At 38.4% G+C, this 24,478-nt stretch overlaps 2 protein-coding genes, 1 long non-coding RNA gene and 2 pseudogenes across 3 annotated transcripts; 2 read left to right on the top strand and 3 right to left on the bottom strand.

Annotated features, from left to right (window-relative positions):
• Positions 1-4,074: 4,074 nt before the first annotated feature.
• On the bottom strand, positions 4,075-6,613 carry LOC106397675. The gene is made up of 2 exons (XR_002655693.2): positions 6,299-6,613; positions 4,075-6,073 (listed from the first exon to the last, which is right to left on the bottom strand). It is a non-coding gene; the product is annotated as an uncharacterized LOC106397675 (long non-coding RNA).
• Positions 6,614-6,936: 323 nt separating this feature from the next.
• On the top strand, positions 6,937-8,462 carry LOC111202760 (annotated as a pseudogene).
• Positions 8,463-8,565: 103 nt separating this feature from the next.
• LOC106398313 lies at positions 8,566-10,666 on the bottom strand (annotated as a pseudogene).
• Positions 10,667-13,169: 2,503 nt separating this feature from the next.
• Positions 13,170-13,649, top strand: LOC106398307 (uncharacterized mitochondrial protein AtMg00820-like). Its single transcript, XM_013838884.1, has one exon. The coding sequence runs from the start codon at positions 13,170-13,172 to the stop codon at positions 13,647-13,649; it is 480 nt and encodes a 159-aa protein (XP_013694338.1).
• Positions 13,650-21,761: 8,112 nt separating this feature from the next.
• LOC106399769 (ectonucleotide pyrophosphatase/phosphodiesterase family member 3) lies at positions 21,762-23,335 on the bottom strand. Its single transcript, XM_013840223.3, has one exon. It carries the CDS (start codon positions 23,313-23,315, stop codon positions 21,936-21,938), a length of 1,380 nt encoding a protein of 459 aa, XP_013695677.1. The 5' UTR covers positions 23,316-23,335; the 3' UTR covers positions 21,762-21,935.
• Positions 23,336-24,478: the final 1,143 nt, after the last annotated feature.

Below are 24,478 nucleotides of genomic sequence, written 5' to 3'. Positions count from 1 at the left end.
TATATTATACAATTATCGTAATATTAGAATAAATAAATATAAAATATAGGAAAAACTAAATATTAAGTAAATATAGTATATAATAAATAAAAATATTACATTAAATATATATCGTAATATTATTATTGATATAAAATCAAAAAATTTAGAATAAATAAATATACAAAATAAGAAAGATAAACAGTAAGTAAATATACAATATTAAAATTGGAAAAACTAAATTAAGCATATATCTGAAAAATGTATAGTTCAATAAATAATAAATAAATATACAACATAAAAATATTAGATTAAACATCTATTATAATATTAAAATAACTAAATATAAAATATACGAACTATACTAATAAAATGGAGCTTTTAAGGCAGCGTCCACATCAGCGAAAAAAAACTTTTTCTAAAAGATGACATGTGACATTAATAAAAAAAATAAAAAAAGTATACATATAAAGAAAAAGAAATAATAAGTAAATATACAGTATAAGAAATAGAAATGTTACATTAAACAATAATAAGTAAATATACAATATAAGGAAAATAAATAAAAAGTAAATATACAATATAAGAAGTAGAAATATTACATTAAACAAACATCTATCATAATTTATAATCTGATATAAAAGCAAGAAAATTAGAAAACGTAAATATATAATTAAAAAATGAAAAAGCTAAATTAAACATCTATCTGAAAAATGTATCTATACTAATAAAATTGAGCTCTATACTAATAAAATGGAGCTTTTGAGGCTCCATAGGGCGTCCACATCAACGGTAAAAGTTTCTTCTAAAAGATGACACGTAGTATTAACAAAAAATAAAAAATAAATATACATATAAAGAAAAATAAATAATAAGTAAATATATAATATAAGAAATGGAAATGTTACATTAAACAATAATAAGTAAATATACAATATAAGGAAAATAAGTAAAAAGTAAATATACAATATAAGAAATAAAATATTACATTAAAAATCTATCATAATTTATCATCTGATATAAAAGTAAGAAAATTAGATTACATAAATGTATAATTAAAAAATGAAAAAACTAAATTAAACATCTACGTGAAAAATGTATCTATATTAATAAAATGGAGCTTTTGATGCTCCATAGAGCGTCCACATCACCGAAAAAATCTTCTTCTAAAAGATTACACGTGTCATTAATAAAAAATAAAAAATAAATATACATATAAAGAAAAATAAATAATAAGTAAATATACAATAAAAGAAATAGAAATATTACATTAAACATCTATTATAATTACATTAAACATCAATCATAATTTATCATTTGATACAATTAAGAAATGAAAAAAAAACTAAATTAAAAATCTATATGAAAAATGTATAGTAAAATAAATAATAACTAAATACACAATATAAAAAATAGAAATATTATATTATACAATTATCGTAATATTAGAATAAATAAATATAAAATATAAGAAAAACTAAATATTAAGTAAATATAGTATATAATAAATAAAAATATTACATTAAATATATATCGTAATATTATCATTGATATAAAATCAAAAAAGTTAAAATAAATAAATATACAAAATAAGAAAGATAAACAGTAAGTAAATATACAATATTAAAAATGGAAAAACTAAATTAAGCATATATCTTAAAAATGTATAGTTCAATAAATAATAAGTAAATATACAACATAAAAATATTAGATTAAACATCTATTATGATATTAAAATAACTAAATATAAAATATACGAACTATACTAATAAAATGGAGCTTTTAAGGCAGCGTCCACATCAGCGAAAAAAAACTTCTTCTAAAAGATGACACGTGACATTAATAAAAAAAATAAAAAAGTATACATATAAAGAAAAAGAAATAATAAGTAAATATACAATATAAGAAAAAAATAAATAAAAAGGAAATATACAATATAAGAAATAGAAATATTACATTAAATATCTATCATAATTTATCATTTGATATAAAGCAAGAAAATTAGAATAAGAAAATATACAATTAAGAAATGACTATATGGTTAACATTTGAAAATAAAAATAGTTCCGCGCGTAGCGCGGATTAACTCCTAGTTATTACAAAAGTTAACTTTTCAAGAGCCCAAAATAAACAGCATGGTTTAAACCTAGAAATATTTGATGAAATTATTTGTAGTTTAGTGAAAAAAATATAAAGAGTGCCCCCGATTCAAAATTATTTTTTGTTATTTTAATTAGTGTGCCCCCAATTAAAAATGTTTCTAGATCCGCTACTATTTCCATCTTGCATCATATATAAAGGATCCCTTGGTTCGGAGCGAAAAAGCAATGCCACTCGATCATTATCAAACTGGCTGCAATCTTTTTCTATCCGTGAGGTTTGTACTTAATTTCGTTAAAATCCATGCCTTCTTTGAAATATCATGAACTATTCTTGTTGGTTGGGCACCCTTTTTAAGGAAATCGAGAATAGCAGGAAGAAATCAAGATTAGTTATCGGATCATAAAACTCCACCTTCCGAAAATCTCTTCCTTCTCTTCGGGATCGAACATCAATTGCAACGATTCGATAAACAACTCATTGGGATAGATGTATATGAATAATATCGTCCCCCTAATACACTGAAACTGAACATTTTTCATATTGTCAAGTTAACAGTGGTAATTGTAGTATTTGAGATTCAATCCAGAGGACCGGTGTATACTTTATTCTTATAAGTTTTCAACTTACCTAAAACTAAAAGTGGGGTTTGAATTAGGTTGTAACGTGCAAGTAAAGTAAATGATTTTAAAGAATAAATTCAATATTAAAGAGAAGCCAATCTAGGGTTTCGCATCGGGTGTTGATGCTAAACAAACATTTATTCAAGCGCAATGTATCACAATCTAGAACACGGATCACTCAAGTAGAACAGCCCACTGTCGTGGTGCTGCTCCCTTTGCAGTTCGACCTTGAGACCTAAACTCTCGTTTGGATCAAGGATCGGCTACAAGCAATAGAGATCAAGTCCGATAGGTTCACCGAGAACCCTAGTATCTACTTTCGCTGACTAGGGATGCGCAGCTCATTCACTCAATATCAAGCAATCGGCTACACAGTTAATGAGCAGATTCAACCTAAGATCTAGCAATAAGTGATTAGGTTATAGCTAGCTTTAGGAACAAATATGAACAAAGACACAATATGGTCGTTTATTTATGTTTAGCTTTTGCGATCAACACCCTAGAACCCTAGACAAGCTAGCTGACTACTCAGCCATGAAACAAGATGAACCAGACATAATAACTGAATGATACTGCATATAAATCTAAAGAGAAATCAATAGGGTACAGGATGATCTTCTCGGTCCCGAAGAGGAGCTGCCTCTCTTACAATAGCAAAATCCAATAAAGAGAAGGATGGCTTTTTATATGGAAGCACCATCGACTTCAGAGGAGAGAATAAGTGATTAGGGAAAATCTTTAAAAGATATGGAAACTTCTATAAATGTTGGGAACAATCGCTTGGCTGCTCCTAGTGGGATCAACCGTCAGACTACTCCGCATGATTATTCCGCTTCTTCCTTCAACTCTTTAGCTTACTTTAAACCTGAAATGACTCTAAAAGGACTGGACTAACTCGATAAAACATTGAAAACAAGTTAGAAAACATATGCATAATAGTGCCAAAAACACCATATATCACTCCCCTCCCTCCCCGCCCTTTTGATATCTATAAATTTAGAACTTGTTTGATAATCATACAATTTTATATCAACTTTTTAATTTTATACTAATCCATTTAATATATCTTAACCAAAAAATCTATTTAAGATTATAATTTTAAATATATACATATCTCTTTAAAATAATGTAAACTAAATATTTTGTCTTAAATTTTATGTTTAATTAAGTCTAAATTTATAATAAAATATTAGTATAGAATAATAATATCTAAAATATCAACAAAAATTGTTTTAAATATAATTTAAGTTTTAAATTTGTATTGCTGCAGGAAAACACATCTACTAAATTATATCAATAAATTTGGTTTTATCTATCACCCTTCTTTGTGTTACAAAAAAAAAAAAAAAATCTATCACCCTTCTTTTCATGATATAGTAAAAAAATTTATGAAAACCAATATTGTAGAGTTTTGGATATTATGTTGCTCAGACCTTTGTAAATCCCTAGAATAGCATAACCTCTGTAACCTCGTTTGACTATTTAGTCACGTAATACAATCAAACTAAACAAGGAAATTCACCATCTTTTATGGAATCAGAGTTTCAACTCTTCTTATTTGGCTTCTTTCTTTGATCTCAATCTCTTTATTCTGTTTTCTTTTCTTGTCGATCATGGCTGCTAATCCCACTCAAGTCGACAGAGCCTTCAGTGTGACAAACATCAAGTCACACATCCTGTTGATCCTCGACCTAGATGACCATAACTATGACGCTTGGGCCATTCAACTCGACAATGAACAGCGTACAAGGGAGATTGGTGACATGATCATTGAGACCTACAGGCAGAAACTCAAATCTCTGTCTCAGATTGTCTTGCTAATGTTGATGCTTCCATAGCCGATCGCACTCTCGTCAGGTAACGGTTTGAACGAGCGCTTCGACAACATCATTAATGTCATTCAACATAGGGATCCCTTCCCGAAATGGATGAAACTCGTCTGAAGAGGACAACAAAGCAAGTCGCTCATCACTAGGAGCATTCATCATCTTACTTTGCTCGCACCGACTCTCAACACAATCACACTTAAAACAACCAGAGATCCAACAACCCTCGCGGCAACAAGCGTTACGGTGGCAATCGTTTCAGAGGTCGAAACAATCAACACCAAGACTACAGCAATATGCGTGCAAATCAGTTTTGGACAGGACCATTTCCGCAATGGCAGAACCAAATGCAACCGTGGGGACAGTACATACAATCTCCACAGCCGAATCGTGGGCTTCTAGGACCTGGACCTCGACCGCAGCAGATGTTGTGAGCCAATGTAGCCCTTACAGAGTTTCAGCCGATGTTGCAAGACAAGCGTGTCCTGGAAGCCCATCAGTGCTTCTTCTTAATGATGACTCTGTGATCCTGGCACAGACCATGGGGAGGAGCATTCAAGTTCCTGAAGAGAAGTAGAAGATTGCATTCGAGGCCTTGAGCTTTTCCTCTGAATTCACATCTTCAGAAGTCTGCACAACGACCTTCTTGATCTCCAGAGGCAGCCAAGACTCAGAACAAGGATATGTCGTCTATCGAACCCCCCCTTGACCCTTGTAAGTAGGAGGTTATACTTATACATTCATCCTTTATTTGGACCTGTAAAATGCATGATTCCTCCTGTTTATGAAAGACCAAATCACCTCTGCCACAGTCATAAGGTAACACATCAACAACAAAACCAGAGTGTGATACCAGTGATGCATTGGCACACGTCCCTGATGCTACATGAACTGTTTCAAAATTTGTATGCTTCACTTGCTGAAATGGTGAATGTGTTTCAGGTGTTTCTATAGAATCAGTTTTCTCCAAGGTTGCTATAGAGCTTACTTATCAAAATTCATTTCATAAACTGCTTCTGCTCTGAGAATCTCTGTCGAGGTGTGAGATGATGCTTTCACACAACTAAGTTCCAGTATCTTGAACAGTCTGCGTGCGTTGTTTCGAGAATATTTGCGCAAAGACGTGAAACCACTTTGATCCGGTGCAAAAGGAGCCCAATAATCTCTTGTTCAAATTTGACCAACTCAAGGCAAGACCAAATCACCAGAGCATAGCTTTGACAATAAATCAGAAGAATTTTCTGAAACAAGTGCGGAAGAAAGGACGAAAACGCAGAAACCTCGGATAAGTTTCCGCTGTCGGTGGTAAGACCAAGCAGAAGATACAACAGGGGCTTTCCAGATCCCTTAAACTGTTCACTCAAGACTTGAATAATCTCATCCACATAGAAAACCATGTCCACCATATATGTTGTTTCCTGCAGCAAAAGAATGGCTTAAAAAGCACTGAACAAACTGACAAGACTAAAGCAAAACCAAAGAACAACCTTAAAGTGAGGCAATGGCTTTATCTCCCCTAGCCAGACAGTATAATCCTCAGGCAACCTTGGAATAAAAAGGAGAAAAAAATAAAAAAAAAGAGAAGCAAAAATCAATTCACTGGTTAAGCAGTAATGAACAAATCATATATTCATAGCAGCAAAACTCACAAAAGCTCCATAGAAAACAAGTAAGCAAAATAGCACTGGTGTCTACATAGTCAATTTCAATTAATCCATATCATCCTTGTTACATTTTGAATCATCCCCAGATAAGATCTCAAATCGGTACCTGAAGAGCTCGGCGTGATCAGTGCATGTACCGGTTCTTCTCTTCGCCTCCCTATCTTTGGGCCAAGAAGATCATGAAAATCATCGACAAGGGTTATAGATGATGCGTATAAGAGCTACCGGGAGGAGAATGAATCCATCAGGAGGACGATTTGAGTTTGATACGTGACGGCGTGGTGAATCTAAGAACCGGCGGAGGAGACAGAGAGGACATGAGATTGTGAATTGGCTGATCTACCAGCAAACGAAACGACGTCGGCTTACGTAGCTAGAGGAGATGAAACGACACCGTATCACTTTGAAAAGGCATTGAAACGCTGTCGTTTTCGGGTACAGGGAAAATTAAAGCGTATCACGGTTTACATATAACGAGGGGGATATGCAATTTACATGATGGTACGAAGAGTGACGATAATAGTGTCTCGAATCTCCCGTCAACTCATCTTCCCCAGCTTTTCCACGGTGAGCTCATTGGTTTCGCCGATTGTGTGTTGCACTTGTCTCGTTTCGGATTCTCAATAGGGTGTTACTTTGCTTTAGTTTACTGGGGGTTTTTCTCTGCTTTGGTTGCTCCTTGTGTATTGTGTGTTCAGTGATCTGTTTCCACTTCGTTTCGTTTCTAGAACTCGAGTGTTGTTGATGTGTGTATTTTTGATTCTCAGAAATCAAGCTACCATGGCCTCGTCATCATCTTCCCAGCTCAGCTGAGGTAGATAATGTTGCATATCGCGCATCTTTTTGTCTCTGTCAAGGATCTAAAATATTGAGCTCATGTTTCCGATTTCCATAATGACGAGTGTTAAGCATGGTTTTAGTCAGATTTCATTCTTACATCTATGATTGTGTACCTTGATTGTATTCTTACAGGAGATTCTCCACATTAGTCACGAAACTACCCGAGATTCCAAGTGAGTTACTTGCACTGATCATGAAAACCATACCAAAGTCGGAAATCATCATACGCTCGATGGCGTGTATCCCTGGTAAATCAACATTGATGATTTTATCTATGAACGTTGCATAATGTAAAATCTCTTTTGTCATTCCTATATTTTCAGATTGTTCGAAATATCGTGATGTCAAAAGATTGGGCAACAATTAATGGGTTCTGTGAAATATCAAGGACGTGTGTTGTGGTATCATTTCTTTCCTTTTTCGTTTTTTTAACAAAGCTTATCAATTTTCCTGACATTTATTTAGATAAAACCTGAAAGTAAGCTTTGGGCACTTACGACCGCGGAGCTTGTCAGCGCTGTGCTTTTCCTGACACTGAGTACACGGAGTATTCCGCGCAAGAACTTGTTGATCGATCGAGAATTGGAAGACGCAGTAAGGAATACCACTTCTGCTACACCTACAGCATAAGGGCAGGTTTGGATTATGTTATCAAAAATGGGCTACAAAAGGCAAGGGATTGCCCATATTGTGGATGCAGACCTGCAGAGAGAATACCACAGCGCGTTACTTCCGGACTCGCCCACATAGACAGTGTCGATCAGTTATCATTGAGCCAATCACTTGACAGGCTAGAACACCAACCAGTTGGAGCATCATTGCTCATTTTCATGCCTGATTATTTACTCACTAGGAAGGTTTGTGACTAGTTCTCTCTTCAGTTTGATTGGTATATTGTATGTGTCTTTATTATCTAAACTTACATATATGGTTTTGGCAGGGAGTTTACCGTGGTCCCATGAAAAATCGATCTAGTTATACAGCTGTGCATGGAGTCTCCGTGGTGGCTGTGGTTGAAGAAGATGGAGAAAAAGTGTGCAAGGTTAGACTAAACCACGGTCTCGCAATAGGGGATGGAGAGGGTTACCTTAAAGTATCGATGGAGATGTTGGTTCGAGTCCCAACAGAAGGAGGTGAATCTGATGGAAAGTTCGACAAACCAGGCATGTTGCTCAGGGACTTTATGTGTCCGACAGTGTTATAGATACAACTGCGTGGCCAAGGTTTGTTCAATTCTCAACTCTTTTTTACCAATACATACGTAGATAAGTATTTTGTTGTTTATAAATTTGATATTCAATTTTCTATAATTAGGGATGGTGACGAAGCCGTAGTCATGAAGCAGAGAGCGGAGATCGTGAAATAGAAGAGATGTGATGAAGTAGAAAAAGAGACTTTCTTGAGAAACAAGTAAGGTGGAGTAATGAAACGTTTTATTATTCCACTCGAACTAAAATAATTCAGTTGTTTAATTCGACACGTGGATGACTGTGGTGTGTTCTTCTGACATTGAAAATCCTTTTTTATGTTGACTTTTTAAAAGCGATATTAAAATTTGCTTAGAACGATTATCCAAAACACATCATCAACGTAAAAATACAATTCCAGTGAACTTTTCTTCCTTCGATTTTTTTTGGCTTGGGTTTCTGTTTTCAATGACAAGTGAGAAAAAATGATGTTCTGTAGCCACACTATGTTTGACAACACTTGGTCAAAGCTATCTATTAGACCATTACAGATTTCATAAATGGTGTTGAGCCATTGCTGGTTAAACTAAGTTTCCAATCTGTGAAACTCAAGAATCGAGCCACAGTCTGAACTTGCATATCTCACGCCAACCGCAGGAACACGGCACAGCTCTTGGTTATGTTCCTGCATTAAGCATCAAATCCAATATGACCAGACGTTTCTGCGATAGAGATGGACAGGGTAGAAGGAAGTAAAAAGAGTTGAGCAATAACAAGTACCATCTTTGTGAGACGTACTTCAAGACTTAAGGACTGTTTCAGTAGACATGAATATTTTTCGATAGGCTGCTCTCAGGCTCTTCATCTACCAATGCCAAGACAAAAGTCATGATTAATTGGTAACATTTGAAAGACTTAACATCGTGACACAGCACTAACCTCTGACATGGTAAATCCATTACGTCTAAGTCCCTCAAGAATCAAACCGCGAAGTTTAGCTCTTTCCCCAGTCACCATCATGTACTTTGGAACATCTTGTGAAATCTATATATAATCACACCATTGAGATTCCACTGGGAATTTGGGGGACTGATATATATGAGAGTACCACAGAACCACCGCCAATGAAAGCATAAGGGCCAATATGACAGAACTGGTGGATGACCGTGGCTCCTGCTGTATGTGTATAGTCCTGCAAATGAAGCCATGCCTCTAAAGTCTAAATACAGGTATGAAGAATAGACATAAGGAAGATCATACTTGCACAATCACATGGCCGTTAAGAAGCGTATTGTTGGCAAATATGTTGTGGTCTCCAATCTTGCAATCATGGGCGATATGACAAGAGACCATGATTAGATTGTTGTCACCAATAAAACAAATAAAACCAAGAGCCTCAAAACAGGAGAAATCATCTCAAACCGTTAATTAAACTGGTCATTCACTTGTCATTCACTACCAGTTGCATACCGTTTCACTAGACGTTGATGACCTGTGAATCGAACAGCAAAAAAAGCAATCATCCCCATGCTAAAAAAGAAAACAGAGCATGAGCATGAGCACAATAACAATTGAAAGAGGTGATAAGTTATTGTCTCACATACACCTTGTACTTCAAGTGTTGGCATTTAACACCAACCACAGCGTGGTGACCGATAATGTTATTGCCTCCTATGACTGTATAACCAGGAAGCTCATCGCCAACAACAACAGCACCACTGGCTGACAAAAATTGACACATAGCAAAGATCAGTCTGTAAACAATTAGAGAGCACATTATACATAAGTATGGAAGGTAAACTAAGAGATCTCAGAGGGGTTTTACGTCATGAGAACACAAGATTCACCCAGCTCAGTGTTTCCAAAGATATGACTCGAAGGATAGAGTTCGCAGCCATTGCCGACCTTCACTGAAGAGCCAACTGTACAGTATGGACCAACTGAAACTTCCTGTTAGAACAAGAGTAAACCAACCTTTGTCTGGTTAACCAAAATTCTCCAAGGAAACTCTAATCTGCTCAAATATCAAATAAAACATCACACTTTGGCCAGGTTCCTTCAAAATTCATACTGTTCCTAAAGCTAAAAAAATCCCTAAGTAGAGCAAAGACAAAACCCAAGGAGCGTGGAGCACGCTATGGAGGAAGTACGCAGATTATAAGTACAACAAGTTCGAGAGGTTCGCTGTCTGGGAGATGATCGAGCCTTACCGTCGACCCAAAACCTTCAAGGCTTGGTTTACTATCTATGTCGCCGCCTTTTACACCGGCGTAATCGGCGCTGCTGTTACGGAGCAGCTTTACAAGGTAAGCTTCGTCAGTGCTATCGATTCGACTCGGGTTGTGATTATTAGATAAGAGAACTATCTCTGAATAGTTTAGATATGATTCTCCTATATTTCTGTAAAGATACAAAAGTATACTTTGTATATATATTGAGAACAGTAATATACGTACATTTCAAGGGAAACAATATCACTTACATGGTATCAGAGGGTTCTAGCGATCCAGAACCATTTTAATTCCCTGCGCCTCTCTCTTCTCTTTTTCATTCCGCAATATCTCTTTCCTCACCTTCAATCTTTTCTTTTCTCTATCATGGCGGTTCCTCCTGCACAAATCGAACGTGCCTATGGTGTTACTAACATCAAAAACTAAATTCCCTTCGTCTTGGACATTGAAGATGGCAACTATGATGCCTGGAGGGAACTTTTCCTCACGCTTTGCCAAAGCTTTGAAGTATCCGGCCATCTCGACGGAACGTTGTTACCAGCAAACGATGCAGACGAGCCTTGGAAGAAACGCGACGGGCTGGTAAAGCTGTGGATCTATGGCACCCTGTCCAAAGATCTCTTCAAGAGCACCTTCAAAACAGGAGGAACTTCGAGGGAGATCTGGCTACGGTTGGAAAACTTCTTCAGAAACAACAAGGAGGCTCGGGCCATACAACTCGATCACAAGCTGCGTAACACGGAGATTGGAGATCTCTCCAGTCATGCTTACTCTCAGGAACTCAAGTCTATCGCTGATCTACTCTCCAACCACGACGCTCCGGTGAGTGAGAGAACGCTGGTAACTTACCTTCTAAATGGTCTCAATGCCAAATATGACAACATCATAAATGTCATCATGCATCGTCAGCCATTCCCAAGCTTTGAGGAAGCGAGATCTATGCTTATCCTCGAGGAAGAACGCCTCGGAAAAGGTAAGAAGCCGCAACCTTCCAACAAAGACTCAGCCTCTTCGGCGAAAGTCCTTGCTGCAACTGAATCGGGTCCTGACCAGAAGGAACAACACACCAAGAACCACCAACAGCAACGCTTCAATCAAACAAAAGGGCACAGAGGAAGGGGAGGACAACGTGGCAAAGGCAGGAATCAACATACCGGCTCTCGTCCTCAGTACAACCAGTGGAACACTCCTTACTGGCAAGGCGGGTTCCAGATGTGGGCACCTCAGCAGTTCAATCCTTGGGCTCAACTCCCTTACGCTGCATCTCCCCAGCCAGGTCTGTTAGGTCCAAGACCGCAACGCCAACTACACGGACAGACCTCACACGGTGGGAATCAGAAACATGAGCCAGCTATGGACTTTGCGCAAGCCTACAACACGCTGACACTCATTGATCCGTCCGATACAAATTGGTATATGGACTCGGGAGCAACTGCACACCTTTCAAACACCACAGGTAATCTTAAGTCTGTTTTTAACAATGGCATTGGAAAAACAGTTACAGTTGCAAATGGAGGTAAGATTCCAATTACCAAATCTGGTTCTCTAACTCTCCCAACTAAAAATCGTCCTCTGTCATTACAAAATGTTCTTGTTACGCCTTCCATTATTAAAAACCTGATCTCAGTTCCTCGTTTTACAAAAGATAATTCATGTTCTGTTGAGTTTGATCCTTGTGGTTTTTCTGTGAAGGATCTTCATACGAAGAGGACGATACTCCGCAGTGACAGCACCGGAGACCTCTATCCCATTCTCCCTTCTTCTAAAAATGCGGCTCCTACTTCTGCTTTTACTGCATCAATCTCCGACTGGCATCGACGTCTGGCACATCCCAGTGACCAAACGTTGAAATCTCTTATTTCTTCTAATGCTTTTTTATGTAATAAAGGGGATTCGTCTCAACTCTGTTCTATTTGCCAGTTTGGAAAACAAATAAAGCTTCCTTTTGCTACCTCTAACACAAATGTTGATCACCCCTTTGATATAATTCATTCTGATTTATGGACTTCGCCGATTCAGAGTGTGAGTGGTATCAAATATTATGTTCTCTTTCTTGATCACCACTCACATTTTCTATGGGTATATCCTATGCGATATAAGCATGAAACATTTTCAAAATATCTCCACTTTGCTAACTATGTGAAAACACAGTTTGGTAAAGATATCAAGTCGCTTCAATGCGATAATGGAGGGGAGTTTAACAACTCCCAGTTTCATGATTTTTTTTGCAGAAAAAGGAACTACCTTCCGTTTCTCGTGTCCGCACACGTCCCAGCAAAACGGAAAATCGGAAAGGATGATTCGCACAATCAACAATGCGATCTGCTGTCTCCTGTTCCAAGCTCGTCTACCACCTTCCTATTGGGTAGAAGCTTTACATACGGCAGTCCACATCCTCAATCTGCTTCCTTCAAAAGCTATTCAAAACAAATTTCCATTCTCGGTACTGTTTAAAAAGCCTATCTCTTATACTCACTTAAAAACTCATAAGCTTTCCCCTCGATCCTCCAAGTGTCTTTTCATAGGTTACCCAAGCGATCACCGAGGGTATAGATGCTTGGATCTTACTACAAACAAAATCATCTTGTCGCGTCATGTCGCTTTCGACGAAACGCAATTCCCATACCAAGATTCAAAAGCTCAAAAAACCTCAACGTATGATTTTCTTTCCACAGACACAGACCCATCACCTCTTTTACGAAGCATCTTGGAAACTCCTATGGCTCCTTCTAACCCGGTTACTCCGCCGGCTCCTCAAGATGCGCCAACTCCACCTGCACCTCCAGCAGTGGAGGCTCCCAGGCATTCCATGTCGACAAGGTCAAAACATGGTATTACAAAACCAAAACAAATCTTTTCTCTTCTTGCTAAGCCTTTCTCTGCTCTTCCAAAAAGCCATATACAAGCCTTAAACGATCCTAATTGGAATCCATCTATGACTATAGAGTACAATGCTATTGTTAAAAGCGAGACTTTTGATCTTGTGCCTCGCCCTTCTAACACTAACATTGTGCGCTCAATGTGGTTATACAAACATAAGTATGATGCAGATGGCAACTTTAAAAGCCACAAGTCTCGTTTGGTGGCTAATGGCAAGTCGCAGGAGCAAGGAATAGACTATGACGAGACTTTCAGTCCCGTTGTGAAGCCAGCAACGATACGCACCGTCTTGAATTTGAATCATATTATAAATAGTTAAATAATCGCTTCCATATCTATAAATTAAGTTTTGAGTATTCCTTGTTTTTTTTCTAATACATTATACCCAGTTTTAGTCTATTTACTAATCATACCATCAAAGGTTACTAACTGAGACTACTGAATTATTATGGTACTCTTCATTATTGTATACTTTCTACTAAACTCCAAAAATAATCTTCACTTCTCTATTAGAAAGATGGTTCATGAGTCTTGATATTCCAAACAGTCACAATCACTCTTTGTGGGTTTTGTATTGCGCTGCGCATGTGATTGATGTAAAACACCATTTTCAATTACGGTTCCATTATGCTATTATGCCACTAAACTTTTGCGTTTATCAATAGAAATCGCATGTACAAAATACTGTAATGTACATTTTTAAAAGGTCTAACACTGAGATGTATATTATTAATTAATAATAACGTATTACTAAATTTTGATCCGTACTTTTGAAAGCGTGGATTTGATTTTTAGATAAAATTGCTAGTTGATATTAAGTATTTATTTTTTGAATTTTGATCTACATATTTATGTCAAAAATAGATATTCAGTGTTTTCATATCCGATCTGGACTCACGGAGGTAAACTCAGTGATTGGTGTATAATATGATTCAAATTTAATGAAAATTTCTTTAATTAAAAATCTGATAAAACCTGATAAAATCTAAAAAAATATCATTAATCTATGATCTAACCATAGTTGACATATTAAAAACCCATAGAAAACTGATAATATTTATAAAATTAAATAAAGTTAAAGACGCGCTTCTCCACTTATCATACTCATTTCCCATCTGTCAAAACATAAAACCCTAGAACACAATCCAAACCATCAGAGAGACAATGGCACAACCCACCTGCTACGTTCTGACAAGCCAAGACACCGACATCAACCATGTGGTGAACAACCCAATGAACCTTGCGCTCCTGTTGAAACAAGCGTTTCAAGACGTTCCTATGCGTCCTCACGAATGTCCACCTTATCAGTTGTGGCGCTGCTGGATAACCTTATCAGTTGTCCACGCCATCGTTTCCATATACTATCCTCTGTACACGTTCCATAGGTTATCCAGCAGCGCCACAACTGATAAGGTGGACATTCGTGAGGACGCATAGGAACGTCTTGAAACGCTTGTTTCAACAGGAGCGCAAGGTTCATTGGGTTGTTCACCACATGGTTGATGTCGGTGTCTTGGCTTGTCAGAACGTAGCAGGTGGGTTGTGCCATTGTCTCTCTGATGGTTTGGATTGTGTTCTAGGGTTTTATGTTTTGACAGATGGGAAATGAGTATGATAAGTGGAGAAGCGCGTCTTTAACTTTATTTATAGGTGAAAGTGAGTTGATCATTCCTATTAACATTCTCATTTGTAAATGATGTTTACTTGTCAATCTACACTACAAAAATTAAAAAAAGGTGATCGTGACTCGTAGTTGAATCCAAAGTTGAGAGAAGACTTGTGACTACCAATGAGTCAACCTTCTAAAAAGGCGAATTTGTTAGGACAGTTAAGTAGTTTGGCAGAAATAGATAGTAATCTAATGACTAGTTGGTAGCATATGCATGGTTTCTATTGTTTTGACCCTTAGTTAGCAACATTTTTTTTATGGTTTAAATATATAGTGATATAGATGAAAGCTATTAGTAGGTGATTTGAAAAGGCTAGTTTATAATTGGTCATAAGCCAAGTAGTCAGAAAATGTCCACTTGTATTGAAATAAAATAAACTATCATTTTCGTTGATATTTTAAAGAGATCCAATAAATGGAGGATATTCTAGAGTATGTATATATCTCATTGGTAACAGCAGTGCATTTAGGGACTTTAAATGCAACTAACTTTCACCAAATACATATAGCCAAGTCGTCGGTGCTAGCTAATGATCTTGCGACAACCCAAATCAAATCCATACTCCTTCCGTTATTTTATATCTGACGCTTTAGAATTATACGCATAGAATATATGAAACATTTAATTTTCTAAACAAAAACATAATTAATTGTTTATATAACCACAATTTAGCCAATAATAAAATACAAACTATAATATCATTGGTCATCTAGCATTAATTAGTAATAAATTTTACATAAAAAATTGAAAACGTCAAATAATTTGGAACAAAATTTTTTTTCTAAAACGTGAAATATAAAAAAACGGAGGAAGTACTAAATATATTTTGATTTTAAAATACAACAAACTTTTACAAATATTTAGTTTAGTTCGATTTACAGTTTGATTTCAATATACCTATAACCATAAAATCCAAATTGAGACAAAAGTTATCTTAAAGTTTCAATACAACAAGTTATGTGTTGTTATTCATCAATTTATCAGAGACAAATGTTATTTAAGTTCAACTTATGTCTAAATACAACAATTTATGTTTTGTTATTCATCAATTTATCATGTTCTCTGAGTCATGTTGCTCTCGGTGAGTATTATCCAAAATAACATTTGTGTTGGGGAAAAGTCACACGGCGCAGCGAAAATACTAATGGTCGTGTTCCCCTGACCTTGTGCGAACCTGTGAGGAAAATACTTCGACGATGGCAAGATATCAAAGTTGCGATAACTAAATGAGACACACAATTTTTACGTGGAAAACCTCCTCGATGTGAGAAGTAAAAACCACGGGACCATAGTCCACTCAAAAATCCACTATATAAATGGTATGAGTACAACCACGTCCTCCCTGTTCAACAGCCTGAACAGAACAGAGAGTCTAGCTACAAATAGCTATCTCCAACACAAACAACAACAACAAGAGAGCAACACAAAGCTTCAAAACCGGCAGCAACCAAACGATCTCAGCTCACAAAGATTCCGGCTTCTAGAAACTAATCCAACCGTACAAATCCAAGATAAACAAGTCGACAATACCTCTGCCAAATTTCAGCTCAATAAGAGAAGATCTCACCGTTGGATTTACCAAACACCCAAGACTGCTCTGCTGAAGAACTATGGCGACCAGCTTCAAGAAAACCCAGACAACAGAAGATCCAACCGTTGAATTCCAAATCCCTTCGGTGAACCTCTAACCCACTGACTGAAGAAGCTTCCCACAAAATATCAGCCCGATCAAGTTCCGTTTGATCCTCCAAAACCAGTCTTGAAATCACCTTACGAGTTTTCTCCTTCTCTCTCTTTTTCTCCTTTCTCTCTCTCTTGTTTCTTTTTTTTTTTCAAAACTCTATTATTATGTCTACAGTGCAAAGGGGAACATCACTAATTACTTAAGTTCATAAGAATTATTATGTCTCATGCCCACTTGGTTCTCTCCATGTAGGAGGGACCCAACAAACTCCCCCTCCGACTAGATGGAATAAACAGCCATTCCGGCTATCTCTCGGCATACCTCAAGCTTCCCCCTCGGTAATGACTTTGTCATCATATCAACTCCATTATCATCCGTATGAACTTTCTCAAGTTCCACTTCCTTAGAAGCAACCACATCACGTATCCAATGATACCTCCTCTGAATGTGTTTTGACTTCGAATGAAATGTAGAATTCTTCCCGAGACAAATAGCGCTTTGACTATCACAAAGCAACACATACTTTTCTTGCTTGAAACCGATCTCTTCACAGAAGTTCTTCATCCACAACAACTCTTTACAAGCTTCAGTTGCGGCAATGAACTCTGCCTCAGTGGTAGATAGTGCAACACACTTTTGCAGCCTTGACTGCCATGCCACAGCTCCACCCGCAAATGTTACCAAGTAACCCGAAGTAGACTTGCTAGAATCAGCATCTCCAGACATGTCAGAATCAGTGAAACTGACCAGCAAAGGCTTCTTACCTCCGAATGTAATCTTCAAATTAGAAGTCCCTCTGAGATATCTCAAAATCCACTTCACAGCATTCCAATGTTCTCTTCCCGGATTGGAGAGAAACCTGCTGACAACTCCAACGGCGTAGGCTAAATCCGGTCTTGTACAGACCATGGCATACATCAAACTACCCACTGCAGAAGCATACGGAACCTTCGCCATATCTTCCTTCTCCGCATATGTCTTCGGACTTTGTTGACTGCTCAGTCTTAAGTGTGGAGCAAGAGGAGTACTCAACACTTTAGACTTGTCCATGTGAAACCGCTTAAGTACTTTTTCAATGTACTTCTCCTGAGATAAGTGAATCAGCTTCTCACCTCTATCCCGAACAATTCTCATACCAAGAATCTGTTTCGCTGGACCCATATCTTTCATGGCAAAGGACTCACTGAGCTGCTCTTTCAACTCCTTAATTTTGTCCATGTTCCTGCCCACAATCAACATATCATCGACATACAGCAACAAGATGATAAAATCATCCTCACCGAACACCTTCACAAATACACAATGGTCTGAATCAGTCTCTGCATAACCATGCTCCCCCATAACAGACTTGAACTTCATGTACCACTGCCTTGGTGCTTGCTTCAATCCATAAAGGCTTTTCTTCAAGCGGCAAACCAAATTTTCTTTGCCCTTTTGCACATAGCCTTCCGGTTGTTCCATGTAGATCTCTTCCTCCAAATTACCATGAAGGAAAGCAGTCTTCACGTCCATTTGCTCAACCTCTAGATCAAGGCTCGCTGCCAATCCAAGTACAACCCGAATGGATGACATCTTCACAACAGGAGAAAAGATTTCATCATAATCAATTCCCTTCTTTTGGCTGTAGCCTTTCACAACCAATCTAGCCTTGTGTCGAGGTGGCAAATTGTCATCCTCATGCTTAATTCTGTACACCCACTTATTAAGCAGAGCCTTCTTGCCCTTAGGCAATTCCACCAACTCAAAAGTATGGTTCTCCTCAAAAGAATCCATCTCCTCATCCATGGCTCCAAACCACTTATCCTTGTGTTCATCCTCCAAAGCTTCATCATAGCTTTCAGGCTCTCCCCCATCAGTAAGTAATACATACTCACTAGGATCATACCTTGTCGACGGTTTAAGACCTCTCTCGGATCTTCTAACAATAGTAGGTTGGTTCTCAGCAGCTGGTGTCTCACCATGATCGTCACCATGATCACCACTACCATCTTCATGTGCGGGAGCATCTGCACTGGGTGCATTATCCTGAACCTCAACCTCAACCTCACCGTGAACCGATGTAGAAGGAGTAGCCTCTGTATCGATCAAACCCTCAAAAATCTGAGTTGGGTTTTTGGACTTGTCAATGTCCTTAATCGTTTGATCTTCCATAAACACAACATCTCTGCTCCTTACGAGCTTCCTCTCAACGGGATCATAAAATCTGTACCCGAACTCATCATGACCATAACCGATGAACACACACTGCCGCGACTTCATCTCAAGCTTCGATCTATCAACCTTGGGAATATGAACAAATGCCTTACACCCAAAGACCCTCAAGTGACTGTAAGAAACATCCTTACCAGTCCAAACCCTCTCTGGAACATCACCATCCAATGGAGCACTTGGTGACAAATTCAGCACATGAACCACCGTGTTCAAAGCTTCTGCCCAGAAAGTCATCGATAAGCCTGACTGTGAGATCAAACATCTCATCCTCTCGACAATCGTTCGATTCATCCTTTCAGCCAACCCATTTAACTGTGGAGTATGAGGTGGCGTGAATTGATGCCTTATTCCATGCTCTTTGCAATAAGCATCAAATGGTCCAAGATACTCTCCACCATTATCACTGCGGATACACTTCAGCTTCTTCCCCGTTTGTCTCTCAACCAATGCCACAAAGTGCTTGAAATATCCCAGCACCTGATCCTTCGTCCTCATAGGAAATACCCACGACTTCCTTGAATGATCATCAATAAAAGTCACATAATATGATGCGCCACCAAGAGATCTTGTCTTCATTGGACCACACACATCTGAGTGTACCAAATCCAGTACCTCGGGTTTCCTAGAAGGTGCGGAAGACTTGAAAGATACCCTGTGTTGTTTTCCCGCAAAGCAATGCGAACACTTCTGTAGGTGCAAACCAGAGATTCCTGGAATCACCTCATTCTTAGACAACACAACCATTCCTTTCTCACTCATGTGACCGAGTCTCTTATGCCATAGCTCCATGGCATTATCATTCTCCACCGCATTAACAACATCTTTGGAGACCTTAGCCTGCATCCAATAGAAAGATGAAGACTTCTCACCTCGAGCCACAATCAAAGAACCGCGAGAGAGCTTCCATTTACCACCACCGTGCAAACTGAAATAGCCCTCATCATCAAGTCTTCCCGTCGATATCAGATTCATCCTAATATCAGGAACATGCTTAACATCCTTAAGCACCAGCCTAGTACCAAGACTAGTCTCCAAGCAAACATCACCAATGCCAGCAACCTGAGCCATCGCATCATTCCCCATCTTCACAGAACCATAATTACCCGTAGTATAGGTAGAAAACAAATCCCGCTGTGATGTAGCATGAGTAGTAGCTCCACTGTCAATCACCCAACTGGTGTCCTGGCATGCGACATTAATGGCATCACCCTCAAGAAGAATGAGAAACTGATCTTCGGTGAGAGTCACCCGATCCACCTTTTCTTCTTGATTTCCTTGCTGCTTGTTTTTCAACTTCCAGCAATCCTTCTTCATGTGCCCTTTCTTATGACAGAAGTAGCACTCCATATTAGCAAATCTATTAGACTTGCTCCTGCTCCTGTTCTTGTCTCTCTTGGGATCTCTACTTGTACTTCTCCCCCTTGACTCAGTAACAAAGACATCTGAACGCGAACTGCTAGCATTCGACTGCCTTCTTGCTTCCTCATTAAGAACACTGTTCTTCACTGAATCCATCGAAATAACACCTTCCGACGCGGAGTTACAAAGAGACATCCTGAAAACCTCCCAAGAGTCCGGTAAAGTACCGAGAAGCCACAGACCGTGAATCTCATCATCAAACTTGATGCCCATATCAGACAACTTGTTGAGCAATCCCTGAAACGCATTCAAGTGATCTGTCATCGGAGTCCCCTCCTGATACCTCAGCTCAATCAACTTCTTGATCATGTACATCTTGTTGTTTCCGGTCTTCCTAGCATATAACTGCTCCAGCTTCTTCCACAAAGAACGAGCATCCGTCTCAGTCTCAATATGATGCAACACATTATCATCTACCCACTGCCTTATCAACCCACACACTTGGCGATGCTGCAGCTTCCACTCTTCATCCGTCTTCTTCTCAGGTTTCTGCTCCTCGAAGACTGGAACATGGAATTCTTTAACAAAGAGCAAATCCTCCATCTTGCCCTTCCATAGATGATAGTTAGCACCATTCAAGCTTATCATCCTGCTCATATTTTCCATCTTTCACACAAGCAAATAACAACCCAAAGTTATCAAAACCAAAGCTCTAAAACCAGAAGCTCTGATACCACTCTGTTGGGGAAAGTCACACGGCGCAGCGGAAATACTAATGGTCGTGTTCCCCTGACCTTGTGCGAACCTGTGAGGAAAATACTTCGACGATGGCAAGATATCAAAGTTGCGATAACTAAATGAGACACACAATTTTTACGTGGAAAACCTCCTCGATGTGAGAAGGAAAAACCACGGGACCGTAGTCCACTCAAAAATCCACTATATAAATGGTATGAGTACAACCACGTCCTCCCTGTTCAACAGCCTGAACAGAACAGAGAGTCTAGCTACAAATAGCTATCTCCAACACAAACAACAACAACAAGAGAGCAACACAAAGCTTCAAAACCGGCAGCAACCAAACGATCTCAGCTCACAAAGATTCCGGCTTCCAGAAACTAATCCAACCGTACAAATCCAAGATAAACAAGTCGACAATACCTCTGCCAAATTTCAGCTCAATAAGAGAAGATCTCACCGTTGGATTTACCAAACACCCAAGACTGCTCTGCTGAAGAACTATGGCGACCAGCTTCAAGAAAACCCAGACAACAGAAGATCCAACCGTTGAATTCCAAATCCCTTCGGTGAACCTCTAACCCACTGACTGAAGAAGCTTCCCACAAAATATCAGCCCGATCAAGTTCCGTTTGATCCTCCAAAACCAGTCTTGAAATCACCTTACGAGTTTTCTCCTTCTCTCTCTTTTTCTCCTTTCTCTCTCTCTTGTTTCTTTTTTTTTTTCAAAACTCTATTATTGTGTCTACAGTGCAAAGGGGAACATCACTAATTAGTTAAGGTCATAAGAATTATTATGTTTCATGCTCACTTGGTTCTCTCCATGTAGGAGGGACCCAACAATTTGACCTCTTCTCTTATTCATTTGCCGATACATTGATATATGAACTAAAACAGTAGAATACATCAGAACCTAGGAAGAAACTGACGCTATTATTAAGCTTCATTTTACTTGCTTTGTTTCTCCAGTGGGCATGAGAAGGCTACGAGTAAACAAAGAAGAACCATTGTTCGGAGCTGGTCTCAGTCCCAGAATCTCTGCAACGACATTGTAGATCTGAACATTCTCAAAAGACGGCACTTTCTTTCCTCTCCTAAACCTCGGACCATGTCCAATAAAGATAGATCTCATAGAGAAGAACATGTTGTCGTATCCATGATCTCCATAACACTCTTGAACGTTTGTTCTGTTCTGTCTAACCATGAGACCTTCTCCGACCATTCCTATGATCGGCGGAATCCGAGAACTGTCGGAATAATGCAGCCTTTCCGGTAACTTCTCCTTCAAGTAAACTTGCAAAAACTCACCGTTCTCTACTTTCCCTGAGCTCAAAGCTTCGTTCATCTTCGCCACGACTTCAGCGTTCTTCTCACCAGGATTCTTGACATCTTTGCCCCACCGTGGATTCATCACTAGCACGGGACTATAATCTTGGATCCAATCCGCGGGTATCTTGATCCAATCCGCTAAATCATCAATGTAAATCACTTTCTTGTCACAGTTAGTAACCATTCCGTGATCACCAAGCAAGATCACATGAACATCACTAAACACCTTCCTCTTCTTCAAACCCTTGATGACTCTACCGATCATTTTATCGATCTTTGTGACTGCTTCAGTGACACGAGGATCGTCAGGGCCATATTCATGACCTTGTACGTCCGTTTCTTCAAGATACAGCGCCATGAAATCAGGGATCTCGCTCTGTGGAAGATCGAAGTAGCTCAAGATCGTATCAACTCTTTCTTCTAACGGAACCGAGACGTTGTAAGGAGCTTTGCAAAACCCTTTAGGGCAAGTCCAAGAGCCTTTGTGAACGTCAGCGCCTGGCCAAAAGTAAGTCGCGGCCTTGAGACCTTGGTTTGTTGCGGTTACCCACAACGGCTCGCCTAACCACCACTTAGGGTCTAGGTTTCTTTTGAAGAGTTCTCCGGTTACTGGATCGGTAAACTTGTTCATTATTATACCGTGGTAAGCAGGGTAGAGTCCCGTGGCGATTGAGTTATGGTTTGGGAACGTCATTGATGGGAAAACCGGGATTAAACCGGTCTGAGCTTCGGTTCCTCGAGAAATGAGGAGGTCGATGTTTGGTGTCTCCGTCTTGAATTGGTAACCGAAGCGGAAACCGTCGCTGGAGATTAGTAAAACCACCGGTTTAGTGAGTTTCTTGGAGGGGTGGGGTCTCCAGGTGTTGGATGATGGAACACTCGAATCATCAGCAGTTGCAGCTACGACGAGGTAGAGGAGAGAAAGAAAGATTAGAGATAACTTGCACAAGGGGTAACATGAAAAACCGTACCGGACCGGTTTACTTTCCGCCATTGAGAGAGAAAGCTTTGGTGGTGGTTGAGTACAACGACGTTCATGTTACTTATATAGCCGGTACTTTCCTTTTTCTTTGTATATAATAATCTCTCTTTTAGTTTTTACTAAAACATAAACTATTGCCAACATAAAGAAAAAATCAACTTGCAACTTGTATTATTAATTAACTTTGTATAACAATCTAATCGAATAAAATTTTTGAACAAAATAAAAAAAATCTAATCGAATAAAAATATGCGTCATAAACTTGCAATTAGGCGTTTGAGTCAGATGTCGATCTTTCACGACAGTCGGTTCTTGTATTCCATATCCAAGGTACTCTTCTTTCATCGGGTTTTATATTCCTGGACGACAAAAGAAAAAAACTTGCAATTGCGATCTGTCCTACTCCAAAATTGTAAGTCAAAGAACACAAAAACAAGGGACGATGATTGTAATATACCCATCAAAAGTCTAAATTGGCTAAATACCCATCAATATGGATAACATCTTTTTGGTATGGATCGGACGAAAATATCCCTGCTTTATCGAAATAAATTTGGCAGTAGTATGAGGCGTGTGTCAGACAACAGAAGTGGGTCAGACGATGGGACAGACGACGGACTGCTGGATAAAGAGGTGAATCATACTTGTTATGATGATGATTGTGTCGGTAATTTTCTCCTTAACTGATACGGGAACCATTACGTGTTATATTTGTTATTAACATATACGAGTGGGGTTGTCGGGAGGTTTGGAGATGCAAGTAACAAAGACAAAGGCAAAAGCAAAGAGACCGGACCAGATATCTATAATGTTAGGAGGCTTGGAGATGCAAGTAACATGTATCAAATAACAAATCATGTATCATCTAGCAAATTATTTAATGTTAAACTATGTATCAATTAGCAAAACATGTATTAGATATCAAATTAGTTATCAGATAATAATCTGTTTATTAAACAACATGTTAACCCAAAAATCATGTATTAACCTATTTGTCAGCTACCAAACCATCTATCAACAACACAGACCATATATCAATTAACGAAGTCTTTTGTGATATCATACTGATCATTTATCAAATTTCCATATCAAACTATGTACCATTTAACATAACATGTACCATATAACATATCATTTATCAAATAACAACCTATTTATCAGAAAAAAAATGTATA

Source organism: Brassica napus, chromosome C1 (assembly GCF_020379485.1).
Source record: "Brassica napus cultivar Da-Ae chromosome C1, Da-Ae, whole genome shotgun sequence".
In the NCBI taxonomy this organism is placed as follows: domain Eukaryota; kingdom Viridiplantae; phylum Streptophyta; class Magnoliopsida; order Brassicales; family Brassicaceae; genus Brassica; species Brassica napus.
This window is presented reverse-complemented; position numbering and strand designations above follow the sequence as displayed.

Coding starts and splice junctions, on each gene's coding strand:
- LOC106398307 (XM_013838884.1), top strand. CDS start 13,170: ATGGCTCCTTCTAACCCGGTTACTCCGCCGGCTCCTCAAGATGCGCCA.
- LOC106399769 (XM_013840223.3), bottom strand. CDS start 23,315: ATGGCGGAAAGTAAACCGGTCCGGTACGGTTTTTCATGTTACCCCTTG.